At 44.0% G+C, this 13,529-nt stretch overlaps 1 protein-coding gene across 3 annotated transcripts in view; it reads right to left on the minus strand.

Moving 5' to 3' along the window:
* Csgalnact1 (chondroitin sulfate N-acetylgalactosaminyltransferase 1) overlaps positions 1–13,529 on the minus strand; it is a 339,276-nt gene that overhangs the window by 32,640 nt on the left and 293,107 nt on the right. For all 3 annotated transcript variants that reach the window (XM_005367767.3, XM_026789580.1, XM_026789581.1), the window contains one exon: positions 8,480–8,696. In XM_005367767.3, the coding sequence (XP_005367824.1) occupies positions 8,480–8,696 (217 nt within the window). The remainder of the gene's footprint in view (positions 1–8,479; positions 8,697–13,529) is intronic.

Consider the following 13,529-nt stretch of genomic DNA (forward strand, 5'->3'; position numbering starts at 1 on the left):
CAGGGGAGGGACAGGGGAGGGACAGGGGAAGGACAGGGGAGGGACAGGGGAAGGACAGGGGAAGGACAGGGGAGGGACAGGGGAAGGACAGGGGAAGGACAGGGGAGGGACAGGGGAAGGACAGGGGAAGAACAGGGGAGGGACAGGGGAAGGACAGGGGAGGGACAGGGGAAGGACAGGGGAGGTGGGTAAGGAAGGGGGAGAGGGAGGGAAAGCAAGAAAAGTGCAGGGAAAGGAAAAGAGAGAGGAGAAGAGATGAATGGGGGAAGAGGAGGCAAGTGGAGGGCATCAGGGGTGAATGAGCTCTACAGGCTGAGAAGAAGCAGAACACTTTCACAGCCAAGAAAAGGTTTAATCTCATTGCTACTCTTCTAAGCCAGTCTCTACTGAAATGATCAGGAATGGGAAGATCTAGGAGGAACTGGTGTGCTTTGTGCAACAGCAATCCATCAGCCCCCAGTCTACCAGTGCGAACAGGCAGGAAGGGGTTCAGCCATGAAGGAATGGCAATGCTGTAAGGAACAGATTCCATCCTGGAGAGGGAGCGGAGTGCTTCTGGGCTTCTCTGGAATCTGCTTTTATCATAGCGTTCTGTTTTGGGCTTGGTGCATCCTTGCCCTCACCCCTTTGCCAACGTGAACTAACAGACAATTCTACTGTTCTATTATTTGGCTGTTCTGACCATTGCTAAGGAGTAATGGGTGATTCTGGTCTGCAATCAAGCAACTTTCTTGATTTTCATTGCAATACAGAAAACACAACCACTCTTCCGATGGACCATCTTCTGCTCTCTTGAATACACATCACTATATGACCTGTAGCTCAAACTAAACACCTCTTCTATTAGGTCCCCGAGGACAATTGTTGAAACAACATGACAGATGAATTTTTAACATTTCTTAGCTCGTCTGCTAAGAAAGCTTCTTGGTGTAGCTGTGCTTTGTGAGTGGTGAGATGAGTCACAGGAATGGGGTTGGGACGTGGAGCAGAAAGTGGACTATACTATGTAAAATAGCATGCTTTCCTCAAGGGATACGGAGGACACAGGAATCTACCTCTGCCACGATCCTGGACTTTCAGTCAGTGAAATGTTTTCAGTTAGTCAAATGTTGAAGGGTTGTTTCAATTAGGAATAGAGAATCCCCGCTTTACACTTTTCCCCCAGAAATTCCCAGAGCCTTTGTAAAGGTTCTAGGCCCAAATGGGGTGAAAGAGAGAATTTCTAAAGAAAGTCACTTAGAAGATGACCCTGGTAGTACATTCAAACACCAAGAATGCTTTGAGAGGGATGAGAAAAGCCAGGGGAATACAAAAGACATTCATACAAACATAACCCACCCAGCCTGAAGAGGAACCTCAAAACAAAAAGGGTTCAATCCAGCAGGAAGAGTCAGAATAAAAAGCAAACAAACTTTGAAGAAACAGAAAAAAAAGTTTAAAAAGAAACCATGAAGAATATCTCCCATTAAATCCCCATCTCCCACTGGGCGGGGCAGAGATAATGATCACAAGATCCACAGCTTTGCAATTGTGTTGAGTGTTGCTGATATCAAACAAAGCACATGATGAAATCACAGATGAGCCTAGAATCCATAACACAGATGGGAGAAACTCAGCGGCCACAGCCAAACGTGCGACAGCTTCAAAGGCAAAGTGGGGTGGTTCACCAAAGCAAAGAGGAGGAGGCAGTTTAAGGCGATCGCTCCTGGGCCAAAATGCACGTGCAAACATGACTTCAGCAGAGTTCCCCTGGGAGCCCCAGAAAACCTGTGATCCCAAGGGATGGGAGGATGCTCACGGGTGATGAAATGGCACGTGAGGACTCCGGGTTCCATATGCAGGCCAACCGGATGGCAGCAACAAAGGAGCCTTCTTAAGCACCAGCCATTGCCTCCAGGATCCAAGATGAGTTTCCACCTGGTAGCCCCGCACTGCCAAGACCAGAGTCGTCTATACTGGTCCCAAAGGGCAAAACAGGATTTTCGATTCTTCGTCAGGAGGTGGAAGTACCAGTTCTTGCCACCGTAATTGTGCATGTCAGAAATATCATCACCCGCATCCATTACCTCTTAAATAAAAGCCCCGAGGGTCTAGTGCTGGAAATAAGCTTGTCTCCCCCAGCAAGGGCTCTTCCTCATTAACTAGGACGGCTAATACACACCGGCCCTTGTTTTCCCCTTTTCTCCTTGTCTGCTGGGAAGTTCAGAAAATGAGTACACTGATGAGTTTGTGTTGTCTCCCGAGCCACGGCTTTTGTCTCTACTTCCATCCTGAGAGCTTCTGTGCACTTTCTATCAAGCCCCCAAAGAAAGACTGTTAAAACAGCATGACTGAGAAAGTATCAATTCTCAAGCTCGTCATCCATGAGGGCATCTGCGTAGCTCTGGTTTGTGAGTGGGGCTGAGACTTGAATAAGAAGGCGACCCAGCAAAGCTCCACACCATGCCACAGCTGAGGAGGGCCACAGCCACCCGGCTAAGCACTCTTTCTCCACCTGCTCTTGCACCTTACAGAAGTCAATAGAATAATATTCTGCCTTCAAAATGCAGCTAGGGATGGGCGCAGTGTCTCTCAGATGAGGTAGAAGCCTAGGCAAGCCTTTGATTGTGAAACAGCACAGCAACCACACCCTTGGGGCAAGAAGAGAAAGAAATAGGGTGCGGGAGGAAGGGCAAAGAAAGGCAGAGATAGTTTTTAATGGCATTCAAAGTAAAAAGAAAATACAGTCTCAAAGAAAATAGGGACCAAGCAAAAGAAACATTCTTACAATTGTTCCACTTTCACAAAATATGAATTCAATTTTCCAAAGTTCATTTGAAAACAAAATAAGAGTTCCAGGCACAGTGTATACTCAGGAGATAAATCAATGTCAAGGCAAGCAGAAGTGTCATAGAAAGAAAGATACAGGGTGGATTCGTAAAAGATCAAAAGTGAAGGCTCACATGCATGCAGGCAAAGGAAATGGCATTAAAAGCAGAGAGGAGCTGGGAGGATGACCGGTGAGTAGGTGTGCTTGCTCTGGGAGCATGAAGATCTGAGTTTGAATCTCAGCATCCACATAAAATCACGGGCATGGTTGCACATCACTGTAAGCCCAGCATTGTAGGGCAAAGACAGGCATATCACCAGAGTTTACTAGTTGCTCTTCTAGCTGGAAGTGAAGTTTTGATTCTTTGAGAGACCCTGTCTCAAGGCAATAGGTGGAAAACAATAGAGAAGACATCTACTCTGGTCTCTGCATGTACAGACATGGGCCTGTGTTTTGGCACACTCACGTGAAAGTACCATACACACACACATATACACAACACACACATCATATGTACATAAAATTCACACCATATACATACACATCATACACATACAACACACAATCATATATCATACACACACATACATACATAGATAATATACACATATACCATATACACACAACACATATACACAGAAAAATGAAAATGTTAATAAATGGAAACAATTTGTGAAATAGACAATTTGTGCCCATGTAGCACAGAAGTGAACAAGTCATCCATCAACCATACAACCATTTTATCAATTATTTCCTATTGCTGTGAAGAGACACCATGATCAAGGTATCTTATAAAAGAAAGAGTTTATTGGAGACCATGGTTCAAGAAACTTAGAGTTCTTGATCATCATGATGGGGAACATGGCAGCAGGTAGGCATGGAGCAGTAGCTGAGAGCTTACATCCTGATCCATAGGCATGAGGGAGGGAGGGAGGGAAAAGGAGGGAGTGTCTGGCAATGATCTAGGTTTCTGAAACCTCAGAGCCCACATCTATGACCTCCTCTAACAAGGGTACGCATCCCAATTCTTACCAAACAGTTCCATCCACTAGGGACCAAACATGAATACATACATGAATCTATGGAGGCCGTTCTCATTCAAACCATCATCAGGGCCTTAACACAAAAGAGTTCATAAAACAGCATAGCAACTATATCCCAGGAGGATGGCTAGAGAACACTGAATACCAAGAAGAGATACTTCCTGACTAAGTTACTATGATTCAATTCAAGAATCCCTAGAGAAATTCTTCTGGCCTTGATGCAAAAGTTACTTTTAAAGAAGATAAATGAAAGATTCTTAATATATTTCCATGGCATCATTCGATGTTAAAAGAAAGCCTATAAAATTCTCAGTAAAGTATACTCCAAGCCCTTAAGCCCAGCCAATCTGTCCTGTTAGCACTACAAAGACGGTCTGTGTTAAAGCATTTATGGTTGTCTTTGTGTTTCTTACCAATTAAACACAACCAAGAACTGAGGGATGGGGGTGTTATTTTAAGAAAACTAGATAAATGCAACAAATCAATCTAAATACAGAATTTGCCTTTTGAAAAATATGAACTAAGGATTGCATCCCCCAACTAGGTAAAAACATAGGCGCTAAACTTGTAACGTGGAGGAATCATGGAGGAAGGAAAGCATATGGAATGTGTGGACTCTCTTTTCCTGCTGCGATTCTTTAGACAATTCAGGGTGATACTAAAATATAATTAAAGGACATTAAAATCCCAATTCTAATTTGTTCTGTGAGTGACTTTCTGAGCATGAGAAAGATCTCTTATGAACGGCTATCTCTCCATAGTGAAGCGCATTTGCTAGAAGCCTGGCAGTCCCTTCTAGCGTACTCAGGTTTTTACTACAAACGTAAGGAGATAAAATTTAATTCATTAGAAATGTAAATGTAAGATATGTCATGCAGTATGAAACTACTCATAGCCAGTGAACTATCATTCCATCAAATGTAAGTCAGGAAAGGTCATGTGAACTGATATTAAATTAATGTAAGTAATGTTTACCTGTGGGTTGCTTTTAAAATAATCTATCCTTGTTTTGTTCTACATTGTTCAAACATCTTGTAGTAAGCAAGTAATCACTTCTATGAGCTATCAATCATAAATTAGAAACTCCAAGATGATCTTTCATTGAATTTTTAAACAATATTATTCCATGATATTATGTGCATAGACATAATATATGTGGTTGTGCTTGCCGTATACAGAGTGTATAGGAGGGCAGAGTACATCTCCGTGGACTTGCCATAGACAGAGTATATGGGGCAGAGGAGTCTCCGTGGACTTGCCGTAGACAGAGTATATGGGGCAGAGGAGTCTCCGTGGACTTGCTGGAGACAGAGTGTATAGGGCAGAGGAGTCTCCGTGGACTTGCCATAGACAGAGTGTATGGGGCAGAGGACGTCTCCGTGGACTTGCTGTAGACAGAGTGTATGGGGCAGAGGAGTCTCCGTGGACTTGCTGTAGACAGAGTGTATAGGGCAGAGGAGTCTCCGTGGACTTGCCATAGACAGAGTGTATGGGGCAGAGGACGTCTCTGTGGACTTTGTCCTCCGCCTCCACCATCATGAAGACTACAGGAGTGAACTCAGGCCATCCAGCTTGTGCAGAAAGATTTTTTTTTTTATCTATAAGCCTTTTCCCTGGCCCTAGATTTTAAAACAAACTATAAAAATTAGGTAGTTATGAGGTAATGTACACAACGGGCAAAGGGTAGAAAATCACCCACAGTGTCAACAGAGTTGACATGCTCTGGGCTGAAGTTGGAAAGAACATCATAGCAACAGCCAACATTAATAAATAGTCCGTTCATGGTCTCCCAGTAATTGGTCAAAATAATTGTGTCTAAACATTTAATTGGCCAGAATTTTCCCCCATTTTATTGAAAAAATCATTTTTTCTCATGTAAACATTCTGATTATAGTTCCCCTCCCTCGGCTCCTCTACTGTTTCCATTAACATCTCCCTCTACTACTCCCCCTCCTAACCAGATGAACCCCCTTTCTGCCGCTCGTTAGAAGACAGTCTTCTATAGAATAGCATAGAACAGAACAGATAAAGCAAAGCTAACCCATTAGAATTAGACAAAACAAACAAATACAGGGAAAAGAGCCCAAGAAAAGGCACAAAAAATAAAGACCTAATCATTACATACTCAGAAATCCCATAAAAACACTAAACTGGATATCATAATATATATGCAAAAGACCTATAGGGTAAAAAGAGAAAAGAAAATATAGATATAATAAAAATAAATATAAAATATTTTTAAGAATAAGATAATTTTTAAAAAAAAATGGAAGCACCCTGACACAACATTGTGAGAAAAGGAACCACCAAAGCTATTGGTTGAGTTCATTTTCCTTTTGCATCTACTGCTGGGCATGCAGCCTATCCTTAAGAGTAGTTTGTTTCCCTGGTAAGAGTTCCTTTGTGGAAAATAAAATTTTGTGTACAAGTGGTTTTCAATTGGAGATTGCTTCTGGGTTAGGGATGGAAGAATGTGACCACTTCCCCTTTTAGCTATAGGACTCCAACCAGTGCAGACGCCTGCAGACCCTGGACATGCTGCCCCAGTCTCTGTGTGTCCATATGCTGATATAGAGGGCCCTGTTTCTTAGTGTCTTCCACACTCTCTGATAGCTCTTACAGTCTTCCTGTGTCCTCTCCACGGGGCTCCCTGAACCCTGAGAGCAGGAATTTGATATTCCCTTTAGGGATGAGTGTTCACGAGCTCTTGCTCTCTGCGTAATGTCTAGCTGTTGAGCTCTGTATTTGTCCCTACCTCTGATGATGACTGAGCAAGGCACTGACCTCTGAGGCTAGAATGATGGCATTAGAAGTATATATGTATGTATGTGTGTGTGTGTGTGTGTGTGTGTGTGTGTGTGTATATATATATACTTGAAAAGTAGTATTTGGTTTTACCCTATGTCCCTATGCTATTTAGTCTCAGATTCTTGGTTACCCAAGCAGTATATGGATTTCATCTCTTAGAGCCGGCCTTCAGTCACACCAGATATGAGCTGATGACCCTACAAACTTTGTGCCCCCATTGACCTAGCATGTCTTGCAGGTAGGACGCTGTTGTAGAACCAAGAGTTTATATAGTTTGATACTCAAGTTTCTTGTTTGTTAGTGTGTAGAGTATTGTCCTGTACCAAAGAGGCTAGCATGTAGCGATGAAAGCTCCAGGCAGACACCAGCTCAACTTCTGCATGTTCAGAGAGCTGCGTAGGTGTTGTCTTCAGCAACGGGGCCTTGCTACCAGTTTGTGACAAGTGGCCAGCCTATTATCTGGGTGACAGCCTAGATGGTTTGGGGGCTCCCATTATATTCCTTTGGTTTAATTGGCCAGACTTTAAATTTAGGTCTGAAAAAAGAATTACTTTTTCCAGCTATGCTTGGTGATTTGTTCTAGCACTATGCTTTGCAGAATCTCCATTGGCTGTGATCTGAAAATAATCTTTTTACCATGTCCCTACAGAGAATGAAATACCCTAGGTACTCCTGATCTTACATTCCACGTTTTCAGAGCCCTGCACATGCTCAGAAGCTCTTGGCTGTCCAGCTGATATCCCACTCAGTCTCTGCCCCGTTCCCTCCTGCTCTGGGAATCTGTCTTTGTATGCACTACCCTTGCAGTCCCTGGCTCTCAGATGCAGCGTCCCTCTTCCATTACCGGGTGACTTTAGTGGTCTCTTCAAAGATGATTTGACCCTGATACAAGCAACTTGATTACAAAAGGATCCCTCTTGTGCTCTTTAGCTAGGATTTTGAGAGCGACTAACCACATTCTTCTACTGATCTCCACTGACATTTTAGTACTGTGAACTTAATGAAAAGAGATTTAAAAATAGGCTAAATCTTTCAAGATTTATAATTGGATAAAATAAGCTGGTTTTTTGAAATCATGGTAAGTAAATCATGTAGCTGGCTAACCTCGGCTTATATGTGGGTTCCACACATAAACGATGAGACCCACTGTTGCCCAGTAGAGGGTTTCTTGTCACGTACACACCAACTCCACCCGTGCACCCTGGGATAAAGGTCTGCTGAGCGCCTATAAAGATGAGTCCCTGCAGCCCTCCTGCCACAGTTTTAAATCCAGTCCCTTCGGGCTGGCAGCTTAGAACAGGTAATAGACTGTGATTCAATCTGCTCCAGATGCAGGGCAGCAAATGAAGGCAGGCTTCTACTGAGCCAGGGCCTCTCCCTCCTTCAGTCATCACTGATGTGAGTTCCGTCACCACCAGCCAGCTCCTGCCTGCTCCTGATGATGCGGAACCTCATTTGCTGGCCTCTGAGAATCTCACTTTTGTCTGGGGAGCCCAGGCTCAAGTCAGAACTGAAGGCAACGTGTGCAGCGTTGGTTTACCCAGTCAGAACTGAAGGTCACACACCCAGCCTTGGTTTGCCCAGCCAGAATGACGGTGACATTTGCAGGGCTATTGACTGACCACCCTTCCTAGACGTTCCCTCTAAGGAAAATGTACTTAAGCAGGGATTTTCTAATTGCTTTAGGGAAAGCAAATATGAACCGTAAACTTTGTAGGAAGAAAACTGAGTGGAAGGGAAGAGAAGGAGCTTTTGCACGTGGCAGGGAAAGGCAGGCGATGACAGGGAATGAGCAGGACCCCCTGCAAAACGAACAAACCTGAAGTTCTGCATGAAGTGCCGGAACTTGTCCACCCTCCTCGCCAGGGGCACAATAACGTTGATAAGTGTGTTGGCCATGTTGAGCTTTTCCTTTTTCACTTTCATGATGGGGCCAAAGGGCCGAAACAGGACAAGGCGCTGGAATTCATGGGTGTGGTCCCCTTTGAAGGTGAGCTCATACAAAGTGCCCTTATCCCTTTCTGTTCGGTATATCCCTGCAAGGCAAAATGTGCAAAGACGGTCTCAGAAAGTGAGTTCTGGCCATTCAGTATTGTTCTATAACCAAGATCTACCACAAATGTCTTCAAGATTAATACTAGATTTCCACATTCCGTGATTAGTAAACTGGAATTATAATTAATATTTAAAAAACACATCTGTCTCAAAATCAGTTATGAAACCCTCATAAAGCTACAGGAAATGCTTGTAATATTAGATACAAAACTATTTATAAATTTAGAATCATTGAAGAAAGATGATTAGGAATGCAGAATAAGTCCAATATAATGTAGATTAGGATGTGCTCTTTACTGCTGTTGTATACATTTTATGATAGCATTATTATGTGAACATTACATTTATTTAACTTAAAACTGTATATTAAAATTACTTCTTTGAAATCATATCTATTTCTGATGAAATAACTATAGCAATTTGTGGGGCATCTTGGAAGAAAATAGGCTATAAACACATGCACCTCCCACCCTAAACTCCCAGAAGCATCAAGATGATGCTCGAAGTATTCAGTATGATGGCAGGCACACATCATGTTTAGTCTCCCACCTCCTGCCTCTAAGCAGTGTGATTGATAAACTCAGACCAGAAGCCTATGTTAGCTTTCGGGCCCCATGGTAGTTAGTACTGAGGAAAACGATTTCATTTTCCCATCCCTCATTAACCTCACAGGAAAAACAATACCCTAGTGGCATAATCCAGAGGCTGATGCAGGAAGATCACAAGCTGAAGGCTTGCCTGGGCCACAGAGTGAGTTCAAGGCCAGCCTTCATTACTTAGTGGATTGTTGATGTGGCTCAGAGATAGAGTGCTCACTTTGCATTTACCAGGCCCTGGGCTCAACCTCCAGCACCACCACCACAAAAGCTGGTGTGTTTACCAGTAGATTCTTACAGGGATGGGTGCATAGGAAAGCGCACAAGCATGCTGCCCTCATCTTTACCCTCCCTTCTCCTGTCAGTGCTGGTGGAATGCGACATGTCAGGAAGGAAGAGAAACAAAACGTTCACATTGCCTTCCATCTGTATTGAGTCTGAAGTCACCAAGTGTCATCTGTCAGGTTGAAGACGCAGCTTGACCATCTCATTCATTCAGGAGGATGCTGCCACCTGATAGAACTGCCACATAGAAAGACCAATCAACTCCCTAGCTCCAATTTCTTCCCTAGGGTTACTGGCAGGGTGGGTGTTTTTCTTAAAGGTAGACAAAAGTTAGTAACATTCAACAAATTCAGAGAAGCTTTTATTTTTGATTTTTGCCATATTCCCCATTCCGCATCTCCATCTTATTCTTCAGCCCATGTTGGCTGGAAATGTTCCTCCTCATCTGTGCTTAGCTACAAAAAAGGATCTGAGGGGAAATCCTGGCTGATGGTGAGTTACTGCTCTTGAGGGCATCCCTTCTTCCACTCTCCTGCTTTGTTTCTTTTGTGGGAAACACGCATCTCTTCTACACACTGCAAGTTCTGTTCTTTGTATTTCGACTTTCAGGAACTTTTTCATCCTAGAGCTCTGGTCTTGTAGCCTCTTTGATTTCATGCGAACTTTAGATCTCCCTGCGGTGCAGAGAAGGGTCATGTGCAGTGAGTTTTCAGTTGGCCTCATTTCCCGCAGTCATCCAATGGGCACAGTGCACCAGCAGTGAGCAAGGGTGACTGAAGGAATTGGTTCTCTTCTGAAGCCCCTGCTGCTTTCTGGGGTATCACAAATGGGACATCCTGCTCTGCTACCTCCAGTGTCAGGGATGCAAGGAGAATGGCTGAGCTCCTGTTCGGGAAGAACTCAGTATCCTTTTGCAACCAGTCAAAGAGAGGAGGTTTATTTCTTTGGGGGCTCTAAGGACTCCCTTTGAAAATATCAAATAGTACCTCAAAGTCTGTTAATTCTTTTGGGCACTTAGTCCCAAGTGAGGAGACAGGCAGTTGCTTAGTCTACAACCTCTTCATCCAGTCCAAATGAGGCCCGGTTGAGTCACACGGGAGTCCAGTTGTCACAGCTATATCCTTGAGGTTGGTGGCTGAGCCTTGACAAATGCTTTAGTTACTTGGTGTCAGCCGTATAGATTCCCCATCCAGCCATACACCTTGGAAAGGCTGTGTTCAGTTTAACTTGCAGATAAAAGCACACAGGTGAGTAGCGGTCCCAGAATCTAGAATACTGTTTGCAAAAGGAACTGAGTTTAATCACCAGAAATCATATAAAAAAGTCAGGGTTGGCTGCCCAAGCTTAAATCTCCATCTATCTTATCATCATCTTTATAAACCTGATTTTAGACCCCTTAACTACATCTATTTTAAACATGACTTATTTAAAATCGTCCCCAAACTGGGCTCCACCACACTGGGTTCACACTTGCTACCCAGCCACCGTCACCAAGCACACACCGTTGCACAACCGCATGCGAAGGCACTGCCTTCTACCCTGTCAGCTCAGAGGACAACACCTAATGGAGCACTGTGCTCTGTGGAACCTTCAGTAATCAAAGCACAAAGGATCAGACAGGAGCAATCAGAGGTGGGGGTGTTTTTAGCATGACACGTAGCCAACACAGGGAAAAGCCATACAAACACCTTTCTTACACAGGCTGGGCATTCCTAATTGGAAAACTCAAAACGTGAAACTCAAGTCTAAACAATGCTCCTAAGTTTTGCATTTTAAATCATTTTAGGTTTAATATTTTCTGATCTCGTTGGTAAAATGTCTGCAAATATTCCAAGATCTAAAATTTTTTATAATCTGAAACATGTCTGGTGTCAATCGTTCCAGATAAAAGATGTACTAACTGTGGGCTGGACTATAAGTATAAAAACAAGACCTTCATGGCTCCAGCTTGGATCCTTATTAGACACACCTCTGGGGCCTACAGGCCATTCCTTACTTTGGGTTTGGTGTTTCAGCTCTCTGTGCAAACAGACTAACACATTTTTTTTCTTACTCAGGATCCAGCTCTGTAACCAATGGCTAAAAAGGTGCAGCCAGTGGAGGAAGGAAACAGCTCCAGAGTTGCTGTCTGCGTGCTCCCTCCCCTCCCTCTGCCCCTTTCCCCCAATATGGGAATGAAAGCCATGACTCACTGATGCAGAGTAAGTAGGATTCTACCATCCAGCCACACTCCCAGCCCTGCTGCAAAGCCTGTTCCTTACTAGGCCAAGGGCCACATAGCTAACTGGTTCTTTCCCATCTTTATGTGCTTTGGTCACCATGGAGATCAAGATGACAAAAGATAAGGGATGTATCACTTCCTGCTGTCACTCCACATAAGTGCACTTAAGATGACCAAGGTTGAGTGGCTGGCTGAGTCCATGCAGAACTCTCAAACCTCTCACCAGCGAACACCTTCTTTATTCAAGAATCCCACCCACTGTCTCTAGATTCATCCCCACCTTTCCAGTGTTCCTACTAGGAACCCAGGTTTCTTACCTAGAACCCAGGATTCTCACCTAGAACCAGATCTCTAACCTAAATAGCTGGCTGTAGCAATGTCCTGGCCTCCAGGTCTTGATTCACACCACATGCATCCTTTGGTCCGTAAGCTGCTTCCAGTACCGTTTTGTCCTTAACTCACCAGGTTCCCAGGCTTCATGACCCTCCTAGCTTGGTACCAATATGTTGTCATAACTGAACATTTTGTCGCTGTCGCAGGTGCAGTCTGGGCTGCAGTGAAGCTGATTTAGATTGAAGGCATGTAGCCACTTGTCTCCACGGATAATCTAGAAGGAACCCTTGTGCATTCTCAGTGGGAAAGTAAAACGGTGCCGCTGCTGTGGAAAAAACCTTGGAAATCTCTCAAAGAGTCAAATATATGTGCACAGCCATATGGTTTAGAACAGCTAAGAGACACAATTCACATCTCCATTGAGAGATGGCTAAACAAAATGTGGTACATGCACACAATGGAATAGCATTAGATAGGAGAAGGGAATGTAATTTGACTCGTCCGACAAGAGTAGATTTTGAGACATTATGTTCAGTGAAGGATGCTAGTCACACAGTAAGACATACCGTGTGATGTCACTTCCACAAGGCACCCAGACAGTCAATATAAGAAGCAGAGAGTAGAATGAGGGTGATCAGGAGTCAGGAGAGAGAGAAATGAGGAGTTACTGGTGCACAGATATGCTTGCGGGTTTTCTTTGTTTTTTTTGTCCTGCTAGGAATTGAACTCAGGGCCCTGCACATCCTAGGAAAGCAAACTGACACAGAGATACAGTCATAACTCCAAGGTTTTTGTTTGGAAAGATAAAATTATTCTGGAGAGGGATGGTGGTGATGACTATTAATTTATGTGACTATTCTTAGCATTACTGAACTAAATAAAGAAAAGTTGTTCTTGATCGTTAATGGTATGTGAGTTTCCCACCACACTGTTCTCCTCTGGGAAGATCTTGCACTTTCTCGCAGGCACCCAAGTTCCAATTGCTTCTCCCTCCTGTCCTTTCTAATCTCACCTGCCTCCCTGGGGGAATTTTTCTGCCACTTTCTCAATCTAAAGTGATCCCTCGTCTTCCAGACATTTTTTTTCTCAGTCCTTAAACGTTCCTTTACTAAACCACTTTCTTGGTACCCAGTAATGAAAAAGGATGTGGAGATCGTCTGGTCCAGACATATGAGCAAACAGAGACCCTGAGAAGCCATCGCTTATCTCAAGGACCCACTTGTTACTGGTTCCCTGGTTCCCCCTGGAGTCACTTGGGACACAACAGTGACAACTGGAGTGGAGGAATCTGGGGCATGGGGAGCTGCTGCCTGGAGGTCAGAATACAGAGCACAGACTGCAGAGAAGCCTGCTGCCCTTGGCGTCCATGCTCACAGGTG

This window comes from Microtus ochrogaster, unplaced genomic scaffold (assembly GCF_000317375.1).
Source record: "Microtus ochrogaster isolate Prairie Vole_2 unplaced genomic scaffold, MicOch1.0 UNK23, whole genome shotgun sequence".
Taxonomy (NCBI): Eukaryota; Metazoa; Chordata; class Mammalia; order Rodentia; family Cricetidae; genus Microtus; species Microtus ochrogaster.